This window comes from Cladophialophora carrionii (genome assembly GCF_000365165.1).
Source record: "Cladophialophora carrionii CBS 160.54 unplaced genomic scaffold supercont1.9, whole genome shotgun sequence".
In the NCBI taxonomy this organism is placed as follows: domain Eukaryota; kingdom Fungi; phylum Ascomycota; class Eurotiomycetes; order Chaetothyriales; family Herpotrichiellaceae; genus Cladophialophora; species Cladophialophora carrionii.
In genome coordinates, this window is record NW_008481834.1 from 557,336 (window position 1) to 581,733 (window position 24,398).

Consider the following 24,398-nt stretch of genomic DNA (forward strand, 5'->3'; position numbering starts at 1 on the left):
CAACAAGGCAGAGGGTAAGGACGCAAGACCAACAGTCGCGAGGGTTCGTAGACGATCAAGGAACGAAATCAACATAATCCACGCAGAGACACTACCTGCCTTTCACCGTGTAGGTCACTTCGCATCCTTGGTGAGAGCATCGTTGCTTGCGAGCATTGACAGTAATGCTACTTAAGCGCCCTCTCGATCATGGCAGTGCATCTGGAAGGAAGCAGGCAAGGCGGCTTCGTCGGCCCCAGCCAGGGGCACTGAGTCGGGCGTCTCATGGATCCCTGCAGGTTGCAGGCGCTTCGAGGTCCCATCTAGGCGCCTCTGTCAGGTGGTTGCCACCACGGCCGGACCAAATCACAAGGGGCTTCTGTGTCTTCAAGCGGCGAAGGATTGGATCTGATGTGGGCGGACGGCGGATGCTGAAGACGAGAGTCAATAAGTTACAGTGTGGACAGTATGAGATTGTCCCAGTCACCCACCACTGGGTCACGAACAAGGCCCTACCTCGTATGAGCCCGGGAAGATGCGCAAACAAGCCAAGACGGTTGCAAACTTCTCCATCGACACCAAGTTCGAGTGCGGTGTGCGAGGAGTATGGCATGTGTCCGAGACCGTCCTATTGGCAAGGCGTCTTCGTCGTGTACCCCTGAGTGAAGGACAAACCGCCATCCGCCATATCGTGGTACGGTACTACGTACACCTCCCGTGTACGATGGAGCTCGGTCTCCTCGTGGTGTTCGACTGACCAACTTGGAAAGGTTGGAAAGATCCCTGCCATGCCAATGTCCCCCCTGTCGAGCCTCTACGTCATACGTGGTGCGGTGCATCAGCAGGTCGAAGGCGCCCCAAGTCCCCTGCTTGCGCCACTCGAATGCATATGATGTCGATGGTGGGCAGGTAGCGAGCGACCAGTAGGTAGGGAATGAGGTTTCTCTTTTCGTCTGTTCCCTCTGCCTACAGCCCCTTTACCGTTACCATATCTGCAACCACCGACCGCATAAAGTATACTCCGAATCCCACAGTACCAAACAGCCCATACATACATACACAGCCATGTCGGACGAGAACAAGGAAAACCGGATTTCCATGGAGGACAACAGCGAGAATATCCCTCCCGAGGACACGAAGGGTAAACAGGAGGCGCAAGGTGAGTGACTTTCGCCGGCAAACCCTCATCGTCGCCCACGTTGGCTACAGCGGGGGGACGAAAGTCGCAACGCTAACGACGACATTTGCAACCGACAGGCGACTCTGGATCATGGTACACCAAGCCTGAAGAGAAGGGCAACTCCATTGGCGGCAAAATCCAAGGCGCGTTGTCCCCGGTCGGCAACGTAGCAGGCCCAGCGCTGGAGAAAGGCGCCGCTCCTGTGGGCGCCCTCCTCGGCTCGTCCGTCGGAGGCATCATGAAAGGGGGGCAGGCCTGGGGAGAGCAGCTGGGCGTAGGCTACGGCAACGCCGAAGGCGGCCCAGCCAAAGCTCAAGAGGCGGAATACCAAAGGATGAAAGAGGACTTGGGCGGGAAAGAGCAGACGGGGGATAATCCCTTGGGTCTGTGAAGGAGAAAAGCCAGTGTAAGAAAGAGGAGGGAGCATGAACAAGTGTTATATATACAGCGCGTCAAGCTGGGTACTGGCGGGCTAGCAGGAGGAGGAGGAGGAGGAGGAGGAGGAGGAGGAGTGTCTGTGCGAGATGACTTGAGGCACAGCACTCACGCACACATTCTCTCTCTCGAGCCTCGTTCTCTCTGCATCGTGACGGGGGAGACATCGTTGATGGTGACGGCATTTCCCATGTAACCGATAGGGCATCAGTTATATGTATGCATATATGCATGTTTGTACGTACGTATTATGATTCAGCGACATGAGTGAGCCGAGCCAGTCCAGCCAGACACGCATTCATCTGCCCGTCTGAACTTGCCGCCGCTTTCTTTCCTGCCGTGTCCAGACGACGAAATGGTCATTCTGATGCACGCATCACACATCACACGCATGCATGCCGAGGCTCTTTGCTCGTTGGGGTAAATGTGGCCATGTCGTGAGGAGAAAACATGAACGTGCGCCTCCGAGAGGATCGATGTGCCTGCATTGGTGATCGATATAAAGTCGGTCGTTCGTACTGAACCGTGTGGCCGTCGAGTACAGCAGAACGTGAGGAGATTTCGAGACGGATGCATCGTCGGGCACAAGACTCTCTGCGCGCGTGTGTCACAAGCATTCACTGTTCATTCACTATTCACCCATAAGCCCAGAGGAAGCAAGAAGGGTAGGAAAGAAGTGAAAGGCAAGATACATACTCCCTACTGTATCTTATAACTGCTACACTCCGCTACACTCCGCTACGCTGCGCAGGAAAAATGGTCGACTACGTCTTCCCCAAACCGCCGCGGTCGCTGGCCAACAAAGTCGCCATCATCACCGGCGCGGGCGCCCACGGCGACGGCATCGGCAACGCGCGGGCCAGCGCCATCCTCCTCGCCGACGAAGGCTGCACCGTCGTCTGCGTGGACCGGGCGCTGGCCCTCGCGGAGCGCACCGTCGAGATGATCCGCGCCGAGGGCAAAGCCGACGCCATCGCCCTGGAAGCCGACGTGACGGTCGAGGCCGACTGCAAGCGCATCGTCGACACGACCGTGGCTCGCTTCGGCAGACTGGACATCCTGTTCAACTGCGTCGGCATCGGCGGCGCGTCCGGCACGGCGCTGGACGTCGACATGGCCGCGTGGGCCACCAGCATGACCGTCAACGTCGCCAGCATGGTCATGATGGCCAAGTACGCCATCCCCGAGATGGTCAAGAACGACGACGAGTGGGGCTATCGCGGCGCGGTCATCAACATGGGCAGCGTGGCCGGCATCAAGGGCGGCACGCCGCACCTGCTGTACCCGACGAGTAAAGGCGCCGTGGTCAACATGACCAGGGCCATGGCCGTGCACCATGCCCCGCAGGGCATCAGGGTGAATTGCGTGTGTCCCGGCATGGTTTACACGCCCATGATGTACGCGGGCGGCATGTCGGACGAGGCGCGCGAGGCCAGGAAGAATCGCAGTCTGCTCAAGACCGAGGGCAATGGCTGGGATGTGGGCTGTGCCGTGAGATTCCTGGCCGGTCCGGAGAGCAGATGGATTACGGGCTTGATCTTGCCTGTCGACGCCGGGGCCACGGCCGCCGTAGGGACGGATATACCTAGGTCGGCGAGCGTCAACCCTTGATTGTCACAAAAAGTAGAAGACTCTGCTCACGGGTGAGTCGAGGACAAAGGTGGACAAGATGAAATTAACAATCTATCCTCTGCCCTCCACAACCAGCGTCAACACCATCGCTATGCTATCAATTCCAAATGCGCCATGTCGACCGGGAGAATAAACACAAGAGCTGGACTCCTCGCAAACACGGTAGCCTTCACATGCCAATCTCCCTCCTTCTCCGCTGATGCGTCCTCCCAATCTCCTTCTTGCGCTCCCTCGCCCGATCGTGCTTCCTCTTCTTGTCCCTCGCCGCCCTCTCCGGCTCAGCAACACGTTCGATCCGGCGTTTTTGTCTTCTCGCCTCCCTCCTTTCGCGTACAATCTTGCTGACCTCGGTCAAGGCTTTGACGTACTCTGTATCTCCAAGCTTCTTCTGCAGCTTGTCCATGACTTCATGGGACAGTTCGATCAGGCCCTGGTAGGTGGCCGAGAATGTGGGATCTGCTGATTGCGGTGGGATGGTGTTCGGATCCGTCATGTGTTGAAGAGGGAGCAGGATCTTGTGGATTTGCGACTTGGGGAGGTTGGCCTCCGACAAGCCAGGCAGCAAGCTGGAAAGGAGCTGCAATGCCGACTTCTTGGGGAGGAATGCTGCAGAAGATAGTCGATTGGCTTCCAGCCGCAGAATGCGTGAGAGTTGATCGAGGAGATACTGGACGCCGGAGATTGTTCGTGTCCTCGCCTTCTCGTCACTAGACTCAACCTCGGAATCCACCTCCGACTCCTCGCTCTCAGCTAGTTTCTGGTTGAGCTCCATCGACAGTCCGTTTTGGTCCAAGCACTGGCCGAGGAAGCCGAGTATCTGCACGATTTGCGCACTCAGAGTCTCGTTTCCTTCAGTACGCCGTAGAACGCGGACGCTCGCCTTCAAGACTTTGAGAAACGCGTGTGAATCCATAGACATCCCATACTCACAAGCCAGCGGAAGCTTGGAACGATCCCCCGAAAGACAGTGGCTGAAGAATTGGATGCACAGACTTGCCGAAGTGCTCTGCATCCATGCATTACTGTGACCCAAGATCGACCACACAAAGGACCACAGATGAGTCTGCTTGCGGTCCAGGACCGTTTCGGGGTGGGACTCGACCAATTTCTGCAGGAGTAGTAGCCCCTGAAATGGGAGCTCCCACTCATCCTCGTCGGACACGTCGAGGTTGTCCAGCGTGTTGGAGAGGGTGCTGCGAATCTGACCAAGTTCATCCTTGCTCAGACTGACATCTGCGTTCAAGAGGATACCATATGCCTGCAGGCTGAGTTTCTGAAGCGCCGGATTCTCGTTCTGCCCGGCCCAGGTATTGAGAGGTTGTAGTACCTCATTCAAGCGCGTACGGTCTGCCAGGCCGAAGATTCTGCCCAACAAAGCACCAGCAAGTTGTCGGCATCCCTCATTCTCATCATTAGCAACCCGGAGAAGAAGAGGAATAAAGACCGCAGATATCAACTCCTGCGCAGTATCTCCTTTCATTTTGCCGACCAAGGTGTTAATTGCTTCCAACACTGATTGCCGCCCTTCCGGATACTCGTACTCGAGGTTCTTCATAAGGAACTTTTGTTGCTTGGACCACCGAGAAGCAGTTTGTGGATACTCGAGCAGGAAGTGCACGAATACACCTCTGGCCACGTCCCTGGCCCCTTTGGTATGACTGGTCACCATCATGATGCCAATCTTGTCTGCTAGCTCGTAGACCTCTGGCGTTTGAATCTTCCTCGCCATGACGGCTCGAATGAAGTTGAACGTAACGCCTTGTCGATCGGGTTCCTCAATGTCTGGGGTGACACGATGCAGAAGCTGCGCTACATCCGAGTCTCTGAGCTTGACGTTCTTGCGTTCGCGGAGAACTGCTGCTATCAATTTCAGCGCAGCCTGTGCCCCTTCTTCGTTGGTGTCGGTCGAGTTCTTCACAACCTTGACAGCCTCGCCCAGGTACAGTGCGGCATTGTCCTCTAGTTCCTGCATTGGCAACTTGATGATCGCAGACAACAGGCGCAGAGCCGATATCTTTACGTCCTCCTGGCCCTCGACCAGAGCATCACCTATAATGGGAAGAAACCCATGCACATTCTCGGTCGTCATAACATCGGCATGTCTCTGCAGCGTAGATCGCACCAAATCCAACGCGAATCTCGCAAGCTTAAACAGCAACGTCGAGTTCTTGCTCTCACTTGTCTTGTGCAAAGACGAAATTTCGATAAGATACCTCTGCCGGTTCTTCTCTTCACTTGTCAGTGTTTGGATTCTGCCGCGGGTCTTTTGCCGATATAGATCTTGGATCAACTGGTACGCAAACGTCAAGATATCACGCTTGCTGGCCGACGGGTTTTGCGCCACACCACTGCCGATCCTTCGTAGTAGCTCTTCGATCTGTCGGACCTGTTTTGTTGCCAATGATCCCGACAGCAGTGTCTGTAACGGAGCGACCAATTTTGACACAGATGCGATGCTGACTGAACGAGCCAGAAGTTCCATGGAATCAAAGCTCTTGCTGCTTTTGACCTCCTTCATGCTGCTGATGTAGTCTTGATTGTCCTTCTCCTGCCCAACAGTGCCAAAGATATCATCCACGATGACCGGCACAAGGTCCTCGACACAATAGTCCAGATCTCCGAGTTTGCTGTGAGGAGAGAGCGCCACGAGGATTGCGTGCAGGGTATAAGAGACGACATGCAACTGATATCCCCTCGTCAGGGCTGTGCGCAGCTCCTTGACAACGAATTGTAGGCTGTTGGGACCCAGCATAAGCACGCTTTCGCAGAGCGCTTTACGTGCTGCATCTCGTGATTCTTGAGCTCTGCTTCTGAGTACATTGGCGATGTCGAGTATGATTGGTGAGGCGACAATCGGGATCTCCCCTGCTGGCAAAAGTGTGATGAGCTTGACCGTGATGACCGCAATCGGCAGTCGAAGGCTTATCTCGGCCTCATCTTTGTAATGAATGAGTTCTGTCAGTTTCGGAATGAACTGCGTCCTCAGTTCCTGCTCAACTACCCCTTTTTCTGGGAGTGCTGTTGCAAGACGAAGCTGTGGCTGCACTGGTCTTTCTTCGTTCGGGCTGGAACGACTTGCGCTGGCGGACACCAGCGCATCAGCAGCATGCCCGAGTAGTCGGCTAGCTGACTTCTGCTCGTTGTCGGTCAAGTCAAGGTCACTCTTGTACCTGCGGAACAGTGTCTTGAAATGCTTCCAGTCGAGCCAGCGGAGGACTGTGCCGATAGCGGCGATGGCTTGACCTTTAGTGCTCTGAGCTGACTCGTCGGTATTGGTTTCGTGGGCAAACATCTCCAGCAAAGGTAGGAAGATGTCCACAATGTTTTTGACACTGATTGCCCCCTTTTCAACCTCCGACACAAGCCGCCTGATCGCGCGAAGTCTGCGATGTTGCTGGATATGCAGGACGTTCAAGAAAAATGATGCTTCCTCATCATTGCCGACCAGCAGGGGTGTCATATTCGTCAAGTCTTCATTCCCCCCAGCATGCTGCACAAGCAGTCCGAGCAGACCGACAAAATCTGCGCGCACAAGCTCCGATTCGTGTCGCATGCTTTTCTTCAAGACAGGCAGGACAGAGCTGACTATCATGTTGTTGACTTCTGAGTGCTCCCTGTCACAGCACTTGGCGATGACTTGTTTGAGGCATCCCAAAGCATTTGACCTGATTGAGAAATCATCCCCCGTCCTCACGAAAAAGAGCAGGTTGTAGACAAGGGGGAGGCACATTTGACCAAAGTTGGCGAAATCCAGAGCTTGGACTGAATGGAAAGCCCGCAGACGAGTGTCGTAGTCAAGCTCGTCAAGTCGATGGGAGGACACGGCATTCAAATCTTTGCAAAGGTGTGCTACCTCAGTCAATAGCTCGTACGAACCCGCCAGCCGCTCCAAGACTTCGCACAGAATTTGTCGATTAGTCTCATCCTTGAAATAATTGAACAAGGGAGAGACTGAAGCAAGGAGCTGCTGGCGCAACTCTTCCTCCAGTGCGTCTTCAGAAGTCAAAAAAGCCTGGATGGAGCGCAAGAGTTGCCCTTTGACATTGGGAGCGACCTTGAAGCCGTCATTCGAAAGCAAACTAGTCAACAGTTTCACGGTGGATTCCCGAGATTCCAAAGACCTCGCGAACGGCGCGATTCTGGGCAAAACCGCCGTTAATGCCGCAAGGATGTCTTTCGGCGGCGTCGGTTCTAGAAGGGAAATGAGAGCTCTCAACAAGCCATCTGATTCAGTCTGAAGGAGATCATGAGCTTCGTTTGGCGTGATGGAGCTGTCTTCGGCGAGCTCAACCCAAGGGAGGATGATTTCAGTAAGAATGAAAACCTTCACCGTGTTCGGAGTGGGTTCTGCAGCTAGTGATCGCCAAAGTACATCTGGCACTCGAGCATCGTACTTTCCGAGGCAGATGACTAGGTCGTGGGAGTGCGCCCATACAGCGAACAGCCGTAGCAGGCCTGAGATGCCTTGAGTCGTCTCTGACGCGAATATGTCAAGACGTGGGCTAATTCCGCCAGCAAAAAGCACAGGCAGATAGAGCGGCCAGTCAATGTCCTGACAATGTTCGAACAGTAGCACAAGACATTGAAACGCGGTGCGTCTGATACTTCGGGCTAGCGCGGTCGTGGGAGTTGGATTGGCACCAATCTGGCTTTGGCCCTGATGGGATGCTCTGACGATACAAGAAACGACGGCGTCGACGACTTGTGCTCCATAGTCGGCGAATTGGCTTTGTGAAGTTTCTAGCATGGACAACAGTAATCGGAGGAAACCATATTGCTGATCTTCCGGGACGAAGACCTGGTCAAGCGTCGCTAGATGAGGCGAGTTTCCCTTGATATTGAGATCTCTCAGCTTCCCAAGAGCGACGTCTAAGAATAGGGCGACCTCTTGCTTCGATAGTCGGAAGAGGGAGCGCAACAATGACTTCCTCCGGGCGTCTTGTGCTCCTTGCGTACCTGCTCGGCCGACAATTGTACCATAAACCAGCCTGAGCGCAATGGGAAGGATGACTTCACGATCCTCCGATTTGACCGAGTCGGACTCTTCGTCCGAGCTCAGAAGCGTGCTGATATCAGAAGACGCTAACTTGCCCTCGGCGAGTTGCGTTAGCTTAGCCTCGTACCGTGTGACGATTGGGTCTTTCCACGTCAAGACCGCTTGGAATGCGAGTTTCCGAATGTCATCGTTTCCGTTACTGAGGAGATCGATGAGCTTGCTGTAAACTTCCAGAGACTTGAAAAGCACCCGTGGATTAACAAACTTGCTGAACAGAGTCAACAGCGCCTTACGGTCTGAGAGGGACCATGCCTGATCATCAAGCTCAGGAGTCAAAGTGTGAGAAGACACAGAAGCATCGGAGTCCGGATTTGCGGGCAACTGCGCGCGGCTGAAAGGCGCAGCCAGGAAGACGGGCACCAGCAAACGGGAACGGCGCTCTGCCATAGCTGGTATTGCTGCTAATACCTGCAAGGCTAGAGTTCGACCATTTGGTGGTAAGGCCACGTTTTCGAGTCGATGCGCAGCCTCCACCATTGTAAGAAACCTGTCGTGTGAGTTCTGAAAATCGACCAGGACCGACGAGGAAAGGGATTCCACTTGAGCGAGATGGGAGCACTCAAAGGACGATATGTGCCGCTTGGTCTGTTCTTCACCTTTCCGCTGTGGTTGGACTGGATCCACGGGTGTCTGCAGCCACTGCATGGCAACATTAACCACCACCTCTTCAGTTGATGAGGTTTCTACCAGCTGAGCCAGTGTACTACACAACTCCTTCCTCGTCTTGTCATGGAAAGCTGACAACATGCCGAGACAGTAGAAAGGAATCAGATCCTGATATGAAGACTCTGCTGGCATATTTCTGTGCAACTGGGGAAGTCTCCGGAGCAACATCGCAATCTTGCGGACTTCCGCAGGATTGTATGGCGTGTCCAGAATTTCAACCATCAGATCAGTCGTTTCCACGAGCCATGGCTTTGCGTCCGATTCCTCGACCAGGGAGAGTAAAAGCAGAGACTCTTTCTTCAACCCAGGAGAATTGGCCAGTAGGTTCTTGATAAGATGGTGTCGCAGGCTGTCAAAGGTTCGATGCTTTGAGCTCTGAGCGGGGGCATGCTTTCGAAATAGGCGAACTGTCGCATGAACGAAAGGCTCTAGGCGGAAATGGACAGAGGGAGTCTCCAGAAGAAGACCTGTAAGGCCCTCAAGTTGGTGGTCGGTGTCGGAAACAAGGTCGAGGTACGAGTCAAATCCCCAGCCCAAGATCGTACGCCGGTAGAGGTTGAGCTCGCTCCCTCCTTCGGCGAGTGCTGCGCCTAGTAGCTTGTAATAGGCATCGCGACCTCTTCCCGTGACTCCAGGGCTCCGAGAAAGACGGGAGTTCTTGGCTAGACGGAGGCGCCCAGCAAGTTGTTGTATGGTGGACGGATTCCCGGCCTCGCCCTCCGCTGCTAGCCGAAGAACAGCGAAGTCTTCATAGTCTGCAGGACAAGACAACGAGCCAGCGGCCGCTGCTCCACCAATGCGTATGTTCCCTTGTCGCAATCTTTCCAGTGTGTAGTAGAGGCTGACCTCATCATCGGACCAATGATCAACGATGTACTGTTGTAATTTTGGAAGGACAAGATCAGTGAACCTTTCTTTTCCCAACTCCGCAGTCAGTGCCGAGAAAGCAAAATACTCGCGGGCTGAAAGGTGTTCAGCTGCGGTGTCCAACAGCTTTTGTGAGAATGGCAACAGTTGGTCCATGGGAGCATACTGAAGGATCTCCGCCGTGATAGTGGCCAGGGTCGAGTGAATCAGAGGCAGCTCATCAATTAGCTGCCGCGCAGCGTCTGCCAGAGTCTGGAAAGTCTGAATAACATCAGCCCACCCAGATATCCTCGAACCTTTTCGCGTCCCCAGGAGCACTAGGACGAGTCTGACGGAGAGAGAGACATGGTTGGCCTCCTTGGATGAGGCGCAACGCTGTATAGCCTCCAGGAGCACTTCTAAGACGGGACGAAACGAGCTGCTGTCCGTCTCATGAATGAGGCCAATCATGATGCCTTCCACAGTTGGTTGGATTTGAGACGGGTCGCTCATTGCGAGAGCGGTATCCAACACACAGCGAACCAGCGATGCGGAGCACGAATGAAGCTGTCCATCGAGTCCGCGAGCACTGTCGACACAGAGACTCATGACACCCAGCTGATACGGGCTGTACGGTGGGGATGTGTTGTCCTGTGGTAATGCCTCGAGAAGGTGCTTGATGGCGACACTCAAGGGGCCTCTCTTCTTCTGATACAGGACCGCCGCTTTCCTAAGCAGAAAAGCCAGTGATTCTGCGCTGAACCGGACAATGTAATCCTTCTTGGACGAAAGGTACGGCGTCATGATATCAAGCAGAGGCCGCAGATCTCGGACAAGCAATTTCGCCAGGTACTTGAACATCCATGCCAGGCATGTAAAGCACCACTCAATGACATCTGCCTTATCCTGAGCCGCTGCGACTCGTGCGACCAACTCCACTGTCCTTGAGAAATATCGTTCGAAACCTTGACCCAAGTCATGGGCGAGATGTGCAAGGAGGCTGAGGAGCGGTTCGAGGGCAAGTTCGTCATTCTTCTCAATATGCTCGGCCAGAAGATTGAAAACAGTGTCAGCGTGGTGGAGCAATTGCGGTAGGGTTTCGGATAGAGGACTGGCTTTATTGAGGAAGCTCGTGAAGGTCTGCGACAAATTCAGCTCCGCCCACTCTTCCAAGGCTGTCCGAAAGAAACTCTGCAATATGTCGGCGTCGTCTTCTGCAGGCTTCCTTCTCTCGACAGTATGGACAGGGTCAATCTTCAACCTGGCTATGCGCCTACTGAACGATTCGTATCGATGCAGGTTTGTCGAAGTGGTCTGTTTCTTCGCCCTGCGCGAAGGCGCAAGTTGAAACCCAGGGGATATCGGGGCCATGGCTGCGATTGTCACCGTTCAGGGGTCAGTGACATTGTCCCTTCAGGGTTCAGTTGATGTGAGCGAGAAGTCTCGTCTGCGCCTGGCGTGGCTTCAGTTGTAACAAAAATCTCAGGTGCGGCAAACAGCAAAAACTTTCCCCGCACAATCAACTGTGAATCCCCATTTACGCCTCAATCAGTTAAAGATCCGCCGTAGCAGAAACCTTCCCGTCTACTGTGGATCACTTCACTTCATTTCACGGTTGACGACAGTGAAATCCACTTCACTGTCGAACCCAATCCACAGAATACAAAAAGCTGCTCCGCGCAAGTCTGGAATTCTTCTTATATATTCGTCGTCATCTCGGACCTTGGTATGCTCTTAATACAGTACTTTTCATATCTGAACGTACATCACACAGCCCAGGAGAGTCCCGATGGCAGTAGGCGATCTTGACTGAGAAGTCGGGTAACCCACTCTATCAAATCACGACGACCTCACAACCAGATCAGGAGCCCACTATGGGTACCGCAAAGATGTGAGCCAGTCTTGATGCGTGTTCAAGAGAGCAAGCTGACGCCTTCCCAGTCTCGTTGTTGGCAGTGTCCAAGGTGAATTTAAGAAGGCCTTTGAGAAGATATCAAAGCTGCAAGCCAAACAGAACTTCGCCTTGGCCATCATCGTCGGCGACGTCTTCAATCCAGACAACAATGAAAACAGCTCAAATGAACTAGACGCACTTCTCACCGGCCAGATCACTGTGCCGCTGCCGACATACTTTACAGTGGGTGACGACCCTTTCCCGGAAAATGTCAAAGCAAAGCTCGAATCGGGAACCGATCTATGTCCAAATCTCTACTACCTGGGTCGCAAGGGGATCATGACCACCACCGAAGGCGTCAGATTTGTCTCCCTCGGAGGTCGACTGATGCAGAACGAAGCCTCCTCCACTGAGAAGCCTGGAAATTGCGACCCATCCTACCTGGATACCGAGGCTCGAGGCCTGCATGGAGCTCATTCGTCTCATATCCTCATCACCAACGAATGGCCTGCCAATATCCGAAACGGGTCCAAGATCGATCTGCCTGAAGGCGTGGACGGCAGTCGCGGCACGCAGTCGATCTCGAATCTCTGCCAAGCTCTCAAGCCGTGGTATCACTTTTCCAGCAGTCCAGCCGGCCTGTGGGAGCGCGAGCCCTTCAAGCATGTCGCCGACTACAACTCTCTCGAAGAGCCAAGTGTTACTAGATTCAAAAGCCTACCCAGTGTGGCGGCGCCCACCAAGGAATGGATGACGGCGTTCACGCTGGACACATCGCGTCCGCCCGCGACTGTGGAACCACCGGCTGAATCACCGTTCGTCAGATCTTCGCCACCACGGAAGCGCCCAGCTCTGGACGACCAGGCCGCGTACCGTCGCTACGCCGACGACGGCTACGAACCACGCCACAACAAGCGTGCACGGAAAGGCCCTCGCAGCGATCCGAGCGACTGCTTCATGTGTCTCAACAAACCTGGCTCCAAGACCCACCTTGTTGTCTCCTTGGGCGAGGAAAGCATGGTCACCGTCTCGCGCGGGCCGTTGCCATTACCGACGACATTTCCTCGGCTATCCTTCACCGGCCACGTCATGATCATCCCATACTACCACGCTGCTGACGAGATGGCTCACGGGAAGCGATCATTGCAAGAAGTCGCGACCGAATTCAAGGAGATGTCCAAGTTTCGCAAGGCCCTGAGCGCCATGGTTGGCTCAAAAAGCCACGGCGAGCTCGGTACGGTTTGCTGGGAGGTCAACCGGACGGGCATACGGCATTTGCACTGGCAAGTCATTGCGTGTCCTACAGACCGCATCAAGAAGGGCATGGTAGAGGCGGCTTTCAAAGTCAAGGCAGAGCAGTACAAATATCCGACCTTCCAGCCATGTGACGCCGACAGCCAGCTCCCCGAACGATCGGACTACTTCCGCGTTTGGACCTGGATGGCAAATCCGCTGGAATTGGCCGACCATACCAACGGCCACGCGGACGCCGAAGAAGACCTCGGCGTGGCTCAGTCCATGTATTTCCCCTTGCCGACTGATCAGAAATTCAACATTTGGTTCGGCCGAGAAGTCATGGCGGGTCTCCTGCAACTGGAGAACAGAGTAAACTGGATGGATGCGCTGCTTCGCAAGGACGGGAGTGAGCAGGCAGCGGAGGAAGAAGAGGCCGACGGTCTGCGTGCCGACTTTGAAGAATTCGACTTTGCCATGAAGTGAGGAAGTGAAGGTTGGTCTGGAGCAGCATTACAGGACAATGGTACTCCGGTGGTCGAGTTTGAGCCGATCTTGGAGCAATGGATATTGGCACTGCCGACCACATTGAACAATGGAAATTGGCACAGCTCGTGGTCAAACCTGAGCCCATTTTGGAGCAATGGTTATTGCTACTACTCGTGGTCGAATTTGAACCGATTTTGGAGCAATGGGTATTAGCACTGCCGGTGGTCGGGACAGGGCCGTTTTGAACAATGGACGTCGGCACAGCTCGCGGTCGGCATTGAGCCCATCTGGGAGCAGCGGAACATTGGCTTTTCACGCATCACAATCACACATCTGAGATACCCATACAGCCAGCCTGTGCTTTTGTGCTTACTTTTGAGAGGTTTACATAGGTCTTCGGCATCACTGAACCGATGCACCAAACGCACACCACCATAGATCGATCTACAGTATCATCCTACAGTATTTAACATGCCATGCGATCGCCGAGCTAGGATTTAAAATAATTACAGAAATGTGTCCCCCAGTCATGCAGGAACAGCATCCATGTTCAACTCTAAGAAAGCTGCGAGCTCCGCATTGGTTGGGCGTAGAAAGCAGTGAGGGCCAGAACGCGCTCTCCCGTGTAACAGTACATAACATTTGACGGTTGCTGGTGTGTTCGATCTGCTCATTCGCTCCACCCTGTCCGATGCCGCACAACGTCGGGTTCGTGGCCGGAACAGACCTCAGACGGATGGCCTTGTGGTCGAATACGTCAAATAGAGGAGTCAGATTCTCACGCGAAGGTGGAGGTGGTAGAGCAGATGGAAAAGTATGTAGAAGCTGACACAATGCTGCTGCTTAAAGGGCGTGCGAAGCCATGCCCGTGAAAGCAGTAATTACATTAGTGGAGCGAAGGAACAAGGAACTCGGGTTGATCTGGACGAACTTTGGCAATCTGATCCCCGGGCAAGATGTGCATGATCATTCATGAGCCCTGAGGCCGGGGCCTTGAAACGAAGTTCTCCGTATTCAAGACGCGATGTAGGATGGAAAGCAGTTAATTCCTTGGATACTGATGCCGTAGCTTCCTCCAGATATAGTGGCACAGATCTAGATCGCCCCCCTCTCTATAACAGTCCGCGCCGCGAATATCTCGATATTCAAAACAATGCCCTGCCGAGGTATGGCTCAAGAGTAATAAGCCTGCAATGATACTCCTGGCTCCCACCCTGTACATACAAATTCATCCTCTATCGTCGCTTGAACGAGCTCATTCCAAATGAAAAAGACGAAGACGCTGTATTCGCTATTCCAGCCTCGTGAAAGGTTGTTGCAAGGTGCCAGGTCCCGCCGAATGCTTAGAAGAAATCGAGCAATATAAACAGAGATGGCCCGAGTTCGAAAATAGGTCTTGAAGGTGGCTGCCTCGCTGCAAATCGAATGAGCCATACAGAAAGGCGCAGAGCGTGCTTCGGAAGTTGTCCGATTAGCAATACTGCCAGAACGTAGGTGTCGGGTCGTGTGCCTGCGCAGGTCGGTGATGTAGGAGACGCTGCCTTTGTTCCTTGTGTCTGTAGTCCCCGTAGCAGGCTTCATCAGAGCAACGCGGCATCTCGGTAATTTCGTATATGTCCGCCCAAGGAAACATGGTATCGTCACGTCGTAAGGTGGCCAGGGCGCTCAACACTGAAGCTCAGCCGATTTGCCACGAGATTTCACCACACTCTTCTCTCGCGTTCTTGAATTCCTCGACCCGCTCAAGCATCCATCCCGAGATGTATTCTTCTTTGCCATCGACAGGGCGGCCCATTTTTATGGAATGGCTCAGCTTACAAGTCCCGGGATGCCAGGAGAACTGTACGCATTCTGGATCGGAGTCGCACACCTCACGACACTTGTCGGCCGACTCAACCGACCCCTTCTCGAGCTCGGAGAGATCATCCCACATCTTCTGTTTCTCTTCGTCATTCTTCCAGTCCCAATCAGCGTCTTCCTTGACGTGACCTTCTTTCGGCTCTGTGAATGTCTTGTCCCCGGAGCCATTGTTCCAGTCTTTCTTTTTCTCCGAGATGTGTGGCATGACGAAGTCTTCGAAGACGTCCTTGAACAGGTACGGAACCGCACCAGGGTCTTCGTCATCCCAAGTCTTGTTGAGCCACTCCTGCTCGAATTGCCAGAGGGCTTCAACCTCGTATGAGTGAACATGATGCCAGGTAATGGCCGGTGTGCACCACGTGCGATCTCCCCAGAGATAGCCTGACGGGGGGTCAACTTGGAACATCGGCCAAGCACCGCTAACTGAGACTCCGGCATGGCCCATTGCAACCCCAAGCATAACATCACCGCAGCAGATTGTGGACGTCTCCTTCTCCCAGTCAGCAATCTTCTCAGGCGTTCGGATAGCTTCAAATCGTTGAACAGCCTTGCGGGAGAGTAGGTAGCCAGTGCCGCCTTGAGCGAATGCGGTTGGGCCATGCCAATAGACACAGCCTGCGTAGAGCGGGTCCTCCGGATCCATGCGGTCGAGCAAGAGAAGTAGATTGGCCCAGCTGAGATATGTATCGGCGTCTATGGTGATGAACCATTCGGCATCGGGATATTTCAAGTACGCCTTGTGGAGCATGGGGATATTCTTCCACTTGTCCAAGGCCCAGGCTTTGTCGGATCCGAGCACACTCACATCGCCGTGTGCATGATGGGCGGCACGGATGGCGTTGTAGAATTGGAAGTCCTCGTGACTCTCCTTGTACTCTTGCCCGATCTCGTCTAAAGCGTCTTGAATGTGGAACTCTCCGATGTGTTGCTCCATGTCGGAAAAGATCATGAAGTTGGGTGCGCATTCTGCAAGGGTGACGAGTAGCTCAGGCACCCGGACAAATACTTCCGTAGCGCCAGTCTTGACCATTACCACAACTTTGTCTGCGCCTGGTAGCTGGCGACACGCTGGGATATGGGGCTCGAAAGCGTGTACAGGAGCAGAGGCGGGAGCAGAGGCGGGAGCAGGCACCGTCGGTCCCGAGGCGTAGGTTGGCCCGGTTTTCGGCTCAGGCTCAGGCTCAGGCTCTGCCTCTTCATCTGTCTTTCCTTCTGGTTCTTGCTCAAAGTCCGCCGCCACGGGACCGTCGACTGCTGAGGGGGAGGCCGGGTCGTCGTCGAATTCGTAGTAACCATCTTCGAGGTCGACGTCGGTGTCCTCAGGGAGTGTACTTGAGCTTTGGCTCCTCCACCAAGGTCCTGGCGACGAGGCCAGGCCGCTTCCAGACTCTGCGTCGGGGTCAGGGAGGTAGTAAGAGCGGAATAGCAGGAGAGAGACAAGGACGACAGAGACGATCAGGAGTCTCACTGGGCCCAGCCCGCGAGGAAGGGACAATGCCATGTTGCTCATGGCGCCCAATGCTCACGATGGCAGAAGAGGAGGAAAGCCTGCTGTGATACAGTAGACACGAGCAACAAGAGGGGGCTGCGCAGGAGCCCATATTTGCGTGCTTTGATGTCTACCCAGTATATCCCTGTCACGCTGGACACGGGCGGGATGGTCATAAAATCGGGAGCTCTGGGCGTCAGGAGAGAAGCTGATAGGCGGCGTACCTGACGATCAATTTGGTTCGGGCGACGGAGCTTATCTGACACGCCCCCCTAGCAGTGCCCCACTGCACACTGGCAAGCGTGCAAGCCCCTAGCAGCCCTCGATACGAAGCCCCTTGCCTGAAACCGCGCCTGGAAGCTTTACTCTTTACGGCCCGATGAAGTGCGCCAATCTCGACTGCCACGACGCCCAATGCTATTTTGATACATCCCACGCTGTCGCCACCGGATCTCCACCTGCCTTACGGAGGACGGAGCTGCGACTTCGTAAATTGGACTGCAACGGTCGCGAACATGCCTCCTGAAAGGAAGCGGCTCGGCCGAAGAACCGAGAGAAGCTGGGCTTGTTGCCTGTGATATTGGCTATATGATGCCATACTTCACATCGTTATCAAGGGCTGGCCGATCTCCATGCCCGCCTGTGCGTAAAGGGGTTGCACAAGCACTCGATCATGTTACGAGTACGGTTGCAGCAGTGGGACGGTGCACGACACGTCGGCTACTACATGTGCGTGAACCTCCACAGCTTCGCATGATGTGGTCCATCGAAATTCCTTCGTTTGACCTTTCACGCTGTGTGACCCGCTCTGCAACCATCGATGGCAGCTCCCGCAGGGATGAAGGAGACATCGAAGGAAGCTGAGAATATTGTACGAGTTATCCTACCTGTGCACGAAAAACGAGTTCCTTGTCATAGAACGACCAGCCCTGACTATCTGCACCGAGTCCGACACTGCTCGCGTATGACGATCACGACGATCGTTCCATTGCAATCACTCACGCCATCATAAAGCCCGGTCGATAACAGCGATCCCATGATTGCTGAGCAGCGACAACGAAGGTCATGTTTCCGCTTAAATGATCCCAGTCTTGCAATAATGAGAACGCGTCACGAACCCCACCTCTCCAAGCAAATCGACCGGGTGAAGGTATAAAACAGCCAGTATATGGAACATCTTCCATCCTAAGCCCGGTGTCGCACGGTAATGGTTTGGTCATTGAGGTTCACACTGACTCGATATACATGGCAGATTTTCATGTCTCACACAGGCCTAGCCCGCGAGGCGAGCAAACGACAGACTTTGCCAGGTGCCATGTTCCCAGGAGGAGAAAATATGAGCTGCTTCGGCTGTGGAGCTGACCTGGCAGGATGCCTGAGAAAGCAACTGCTTCTACTTTCTTGAGCGATCTGGGAACGGTAAGGGAAACATGTCGTAAAGCCTGTTGGCACGAGGCTGAGCTAAAAGCCGACAGGGTCGAGACAGTTTCGCTTCAGTCTTCTTATCTAGGCTCAGTAAACGGATAATTCCTCCGACCCCCGGATTCTGAGGGCTGAGGAAAAGAGACAGTTAGCAGGGCTTTGAATAACAGCGAAGACGCGCGATGCCGCACCACCAGCAACCGAATTCCCCAGCCGACTTTACTGCGGCCACAAGACCATCCACAATACGGTGTATCACTGGGACAAAGCCATAAATATCATCGCCTATGACCAACAGTGACAACTCTCGCTTTATGATATGGCTAACTCCAGCTCGGCCCGCTGCTCTGCCCCCAGTAAAGCGCCCGCACTGAGTATCAGATTGCTCCTCCACGCCCCTGGTGGCCGATGTGGCTCAACTCCCTGTCATAGCCTTCCTCTCCTCCATCATCTTCTGAGCATCCACCAGTCCGTTCTGCTCCTTTGTGCGCCACTGTATGGTTTTGCAGAGCCCATACAGACATTTCACTGTCGGCATTGCTACGCCGGCCTTCTCGCCTTCCCTCAGCGCCTCGCCGAGAATGTTTTCAAACTCCATGTACCTCTTCTTGCGTCGGTCCTGCTGCATACTCGGCGCGCAGAAGATCTCTATGGGATCACACTCGACCATGTCTTCAACCAGAGACTCGGGCAGCTCAACGTTTGCCGCCGCCTTTGCCGCAGCACGTATCTCGTTCATGGCGGGCCTGACGAGTAGGTTCAGAGGGCTTGCTGGATCTTGTGCTTCGGATGCAAGTCGAAACCGTGTGGTGTCCAAATCTGTGAGAGCGCAGATTGGATTCCACACGGCGTTATACATCAATTTCCTCCATCTGACAAACAGCACGTCGGGCTGGTATGAGCATTGGACCTTGCCTGAGGCGGAGTAAATTCTGACAAATTCCTCAGCGGCATCGATTTGCTTTTGCTTGTCGATGGTATCGGATAGAAACGGACCTATGTACAGCCTGTCGACATCGTTTTCCAGAATGTGACCGGGACTGAGTTCATCCGCGCCCATCAACGACACCCCTGAAAGGCAGATGTTGTCGGGAAACGCGCTCAGCAAGGGCTTCTCGATATTCAATCCGTTCTGGATGAGTATTATGACCGAGTGGCCGGGCGTCACGGCGGGCTTGATCAAGTCGACCAGAGTCGGCGGTACGTCTGGTATGTTCTTCGTCGTGCAGATGATGTAGTCCAATGGTCCTTCCGACGACTCGGGGCCCGACAGGTCAGGAATCTTATTGAGCACCTTGGTAGGTCGCCAGCCCTCGAACTTCCCGTGGTCGCAGGAGTCAATAGTGAAGCCCTTGTCCTTGACGACCGCGTAGTTCGACCTCAACACGGCCGTCACAACGGCCAATCCTCCTCGTTCGAGATTCAGGGCCGTCATCGTCCCGATGCCGCCGGCTCCCACGAGCAACACTCTAGCCTTTTGCGCCATCTCGCCGACTGTCGCTCCGCTGTGGTTACGACGCGGGTTTATTTACCTTTGCACGGAGTGATCATTGATCCGTGCAACCGGAAAGGTACTATTTATCTACCAGGCTCTCGCACATGTGACAAGGCGCATATGCAAGGTCGTGGTCTTGATTGGAGGAAGCAGCATCGAGCCTGGACGGTGTCTTCCGCATACTGGAGATGCCCGCTACAAGCTCCCGACTGTGGCCAATATTCTCCCCTTGGTTCCCGCGGCAATCTTCTTTCTTAGTCACAAGGCTATGAAGCCACGGGTCAGTGTTTATGTGGCGAGACTGGACGTCGAATGCTTTCAACACACGGAGTATCACCACAGGTAAACCCAAGCTATTAGTCCAAGCACAAACCCTGCCTTCACGCTCTTGAATGCATCGCCAGAACACCTCCCACATTGAGACAGAACCATACCTCGCGACACCTGTATGATGGATACGGTCAGCGCTCACACAGAAATATTCTGCCAACACGGCTTTCTGTTCTTCTGGTCAGTCGATCGCATGTATCAACCGATCAAGTGTGATCTCCGTAGGCACTGTGTTGTAACAACTCCCTGAATCCCTTGATTCCTGATCTCTTGAATCCCTGCAGTCCTTTCCCTCAGTGCAAGCTTTCGTTTCTACGGTCCACGAACGATGAAACAGACCTCTCGGCTCTTCTCCCTGCTGGCATCCGACCGACGCAACAATCTCATGGTCGTCCCAGCAATAATGAACCACCACGGCCCTCCTGATCAGTGCGACCTCCAAACCGGCGCTCTCTGTCTCTTCCGTCTCATTGCCCGTGATGCCCAAGCCTACCTCTCGCCCGCGTCGCCAGCACGATCAACTCTGCGACTGAAGCAGAGGTGAGGATCATCCACGCAACAGTAGCAAACAGTCCAGCCTTCGATAGGCAGACGTGAGGTTGAGATGGCGTGTCTCTGTGCAGGTGAGTACATGGCATGCTAGCAATCGTACCACTTCCAGCGGAGACAGTGTCCCTCTCCAAGCAGAGCTTCACGTGCCGCATAATTAATGCTCCGATCAAGACTCCCGCCACGACATGCATATTCGCTACTCAGAAAAGTGATCTGCATGGCGTGAAATATCTTTCTCGACTCCCACCGCACAAAGCATTCTCCGGTCGCCACCTCGACTGACGCTGCTCATACCGATTGGACACAAAACATGAACGGACTTTCTCCGACGTGACCGATCTTCAGAATCTCTCCACAAGTCAAGGGACAAGTATTCCCCGCATTTAGAATATATGTTGACGTTGACTTCTTGTCGAGCCTCCTCCCAACACAAGGAATGAAGACGACGATATAGAACTAGCATCCACCCAAGTGTACTCTTCCCTTCTTATTCTGCACTCAGCCCAAGATGGGCTCCATACCATCGGACCAAGCCGTGGCCCCTCCGCCCTCCACGACGACATACAACATCGCGTCAATCCCGGCCGACGGCATTGGCCCCGAAGTCATCACCGCGGGGATTCATGTACTGAACACGCTCTCCCGGGCCTTCTCATCCCGCTTCTCCTTCAACTTCACGCACTTCGACTGGTCAAGCGACACCTACCTAGCCACAGGCCGATACATCCCCGAGGGCGGCCTGGACACGCTGCGCACCTTCCACGCCATCCTGTTCGGGGCGGTCGGCGACCTGCGCGTCCCCGACCACATCTCCCTCTGGGGCCTGCGGCTCGCCATCTGCCAGCCCTTCCAACAGTACGCGAACGTGCGGCCCTCGCGCGTCCTGCGCGGCGTGACGTCCCCACTGGCGGCGTGCCAGGGCTCGGCCGCCAACGCCAAGAAGCTCGACTGGGTCATCATCCGTGAGAACAGCGAGGGCGAGTACGCGGGCCAGGGCGGCCGATCGCACGTCGGCCACGCCTGGGAGGTGGGCACCGAAGTCAGCGTCTTCACGCGCCACGGGTGCGAGCGCCTGCTGCGGTTCGCGTACGAGACGGCGAGGTCGCGGCCGCGGCGCAAGCTCACGTTCGTGACCAAATCCAACGCCCAGCGTAACGGCATGGTGCTGTGGGACGAGGTCAACGCCCGTGTCGCGCGCGACTACCCAGACGTCGAGGCCGACAAGATGCTCGTCGACGCCATGACGTGTCGCATGGCGCTGCAGCCGGAGACGATCGACACGGTCGTGGCCACGAACCTGCATGCCGACATCCTCTCGGACCTGGCGGCCGCGCTGGCGGGGAGCATCGGCATTGCCGCGACGAGTAACTTGGATCCCACGCGCCAGAACCCCAGCATGTTTGAGCCGATCCACGGGTCGGCGTGGGATATTGCGGGCAAGGGCGTGGCGAACCCGGTGGGTACGTTCTGGTCGTGTGCAGAGATGGTGCGCTGGCTGGGCCAGCCCGAGGCGGCGGATCTGTTGATGGAGGCCGTCGAAACGGTGCTGGAACAGGGGGTCAAGACGAGGGATCTCGGCGGGCAGGCTGGCACGGAGGAGGTCACGAATAAGGTGTGCGAGGAGATCTTGAGGTTAGGAAGTGAGAGGCAGGGTTTTGTCAAGGGTAAGGAGTCGCAGTAGACGCAGTGAGCGAGATTGTCTCTGAGGTGAGTATGGTATGATGAAGGAATGAATAAATGCGCAAGCAATAGACAAAGAAATGAAATCCGGTACCGACGAGGACTGTTCCACGCAACGCAACTCAACTGAACTCAACTCAACTGAACTGAACTCAACGCAACGCAACGCAACCGCTCCACCGGACGCAACTCAACAGGGTGCAACTCAACGAGGACGCCCGTACGAGTGAGTCGAGACCCAGCTGGACATTATGTCAAATCAGGTCAATCAAATTCCTTGATCTGCCTACCTGAGATACCTGGTATCTCCCTCTAGCCCTTCATTCTCGTTCTGACCTACCTACTCTCTCCCTTCATCGCAGGCTCAAAAACCACCGCCTCCCTCCATCCGCTCCTCTCTTTCGCCTCCCTAAATCCCACCTCCCACTCCTCCAGGTCGAACGACTTCACCTCCTCGACCTGGACTCCTGGGTCCGAGGCCGAGTTCAACTTCAACTTCAGCCTCCCGCCCTCAACCAGCCCAATCAACCTCTTCACGCCCTCCCTCTCGTACATGAATTTGCCCCGGATGATCAAGTCCCTGAACATAAGCGCCGCGTAGGGGATCTGCACCGCCTGCGTGATCCCGCCCATAAAGCACGCAGCTCCCCCCTTGCGAAGCGCCAAAATACAGCTGGCGATGTGCGTCGAAGCCGCGGCCCCCTCAGGCGAAAAGTCGATATAAGCGTCAATTCCGCCCTTCCCGCGTCCACACGCCCGAATCGCGTCCGCATCCTCCTCGACGTGCCCCTTCAGTTGCACGACTTTAATACCTCCTGCAGGATACGCGGGCTGCAACAGGGTCTTCATGCGCTCCAGCGCCTCAGGCCTTCGTCCGCAAATGACGACGTCCGCGCCCATCGCCAGCGCGACTTCCACAGCTGCGCCGCCGAACTGACCCGTCGATGGGGCGATGACGACGGTATCACCCGCGCGGATGTCCAATGCCGCCAAACCCCCCATCGGCACGAGCAGTTTGAGGAGATAGGCTAGTTCGGGCATGGTGTAGCCGAGGCTGGGGACGGTGGTGTGGCCACCGCACAACGTATCTTCGTCCAACGCATGGACATTCTCCAGCGGCCAGCGCGCATACTCGGCGTAGGACCCATCGCGCCACGTATCCTCTCCTTGCATCAACCGGGCTGCCTGGTCGGATGTCCCGCCATGGACGCCAAGCAGGATGCTCTGCGCCGGGTCGTCGCGCCCGCGGACCATCGGGTCGAGAAGCACGAGTTGGCCGGGCTCGAGAGTCGTGGCGTCGTTGGCCAGCGCCACGACCCGTCCGATGGCTCCCCCGCCGATGGTCTGCGGTGGGTGGAGCGGGTAGTTCAACACGCCAGAGTAGAGGGCCGCGGCGTAGGCGAGGATAGGCGTGCTGAGGATTTGAACGATCGCGCTCCCCGGGAGGGGCGCGGGTGTGGGCTTGGACTTCACTTCCAGGGGCGAGCCGAGCGATAGGAGGGTTAGAGCCCGGTGCGTTTCCGGGAGGGATTGCATGATGGCAGAGGTAGAGAGGGCGACGAGCAAGATCAAGATCAAGAGCAAGGGCGATGAAATGGAACGCAGCGATAGCAGTAGCACCGAAGCGACAGACCCGACCAGCAGCAAGCAGGCGCGGCAACTCTTATATACGTATGTACGTACATACATACATACGCACACATATACAGGTATACTTACAGTGGTACAATCATGCAGCATTCCCTATCTACAATCTAGTGCGCAATGAGAAAAAGGCGTCCTCGTACTGTCTGTGTACTCGGACTGTATCCTGCGCTATAGCGATGTGTGGCCCTGTGTTCGAGTACCTGTATCCATTACCGTAGCTGAATGTAGTCCTTGGAATTAGCCGACAGGGAGGTCACTCGCTAAACTCCATACCAGACTAGCCGGCGGAGATAGGCGGATTTAGCATGCGTATCTCCTGGAGGAGGAGTCAAGCGAGCGTAGCGAAGATGAAATGCAACGGACCATTCAGAGGGCGTGTTGAATGCACAGAGCGGGATGATCGATGGTCGCGATGTTCCAATACGAATACCTGATGATGAAGAAAGGGGACAAAGTTGGGTGATCGGTCGGTTAGGGAGGGATGGGTGGACAGATCTCCCCTGTCAGCGTTGG

The 24,398-nt window shown here is 55.0% G+C and overlaps 8 protein-coding genes across 8 annotated transcripts; 4 read left to right on the plus strand and 4 right to left on the minus strand.

Annotated features, from left to right (window-relative positions):
* Positions 1-1,044: 1,044 nt before the first annotated feature.
* Positions 1,045-1,550, plus strand: G647_09282 (uncharacterized protein; the record flags this gene model as incomplete). Its single annotated transcript, XM_008733585.1, has 2 exons — positions 1,045-1,138; positions 1,237-1,550. The coding sequence occupies 2 exons, from the start codon at positions 1,045-1,047 to the stop codon at positions 1,548-1,550; spliced, it is 408 nt and encodes a 135-aa protein (XP_008731807.1).
* Positions 1,551-2,350: 800 nt separating this feature from the next.
* G647_09283 (uncharacterized protein) lies at positions 2,351-3,205 on the plus strand (the record flags this gene model as incomplete). The annotated part of the gene is made up of 1 exon (XM_008733586.1): positions 2,351-3,205. One exon carries the CDS (start codon positions 2,351-2,353, stop codon positions 3,203-3,205), a length of 855 nt encoding a protein of 284 aa, XP_008731808.1.
* Positions 3,206-3,395: 190 nt separating this feature from the next.
* On the minus strand, positions 3,396-11,165 carry G647_09284 (uncharacterized protein; the record flags this gene model as incomplete). Its single annotated transcript, XM_008733587.1, has 1 exon — positions 3,396-11,165. One exon carries the CDS (start codon positions 11,163-11,165, stop codon positions 3,396-3,398), a length of 7,770 nt encoding a protein of 2,589 aa, XP_008731809.1.
* Positions 11,166-11,668: 503 nt separating this feature from the next.
* On the plus strand, positions 11,669-13,407 carry G647_09285 (uncharacterized protein; the record flags this gene model as incomplete). The annotated part of the gene is made up of 2 exons (XM_008733588.1): positions 11,669-11,685; positions 11,736-13,407. The coding sequence occupies 2 exons, from the start codon at positions 11,669-11,671 to the stop codon at positions 13,405-13,407; spliced, it is 1,689 nt and encodes a 562-aa protein (XP_008731810.1).
* Positions 13,408-15,088: 1,681 nt separating this feature from the next.
* On the minus strand, positions 15,089-16,771 carry G647_09286 (uncharacterized protein; the record flags this gene model as incomplete). Its single annotated transcript, XM_008733589.1, has 1 exon — positions 15,089-16,771. One exon carries the CDS (start codon positions 16,769-16,771, stop codon positions 15,089-15,091), a length of 1,683 nt encoding a protein of 560 aa, XP_008731811.1.
* Positions 16,772-18,596: 1,825 nt separating this feature from the next.
* Positions 18,597-19,667, minus strand: G647_09287 (uncharacterized protein; the record flags this gene model as incomplete). Its single annotated transcript, XM_008733590.1, has 1 exon — positions 18,597-19,667. One exon carries the CDS (start codon positions 19,665-19,667, stop codon positions 18,597-18,599), a length of 1,071 nt encoding a protein of 356 aa, XP_008731812.1.
* Positions 19,668-21,066: 1,399 nt separating this feature from the next.
* On the plus strand, positions 21,067-22,239 carry G647_09288 (tartrate dehydrogenase; the record flags this gene model as incomplete). Its single annotated transcript, XM_008733591.1, has 1 exon — positions 21,067-22,239. The coding sequence occupies one exon, from the start codon at positions 21,067-21,069 to the stop codon at positions 22,237-22,239; it is 1,173 nt and encodes a 390-aa protein (XP_008731813.1).
* A 335-nt stretch (positions 22,240-22,574) lies between these two features.
* On the minus strand, positions 22,575-23,774 carry G647_09289 (uncharacterized protein; the record flags this gene model as incomplete). Its single annotated transcript, XM_008733592.1, has 1 exon — positions 22,575-23,774. One exon carries the CDS (start codon positions 23,772-23,774, stop codon positions 22,575-22,577), a length of 1,200 nt encoding a protein of 399 aa, XP_008731814.1.
* Positions 23,775-24,398: the final 624 nt, after the last annotated feature.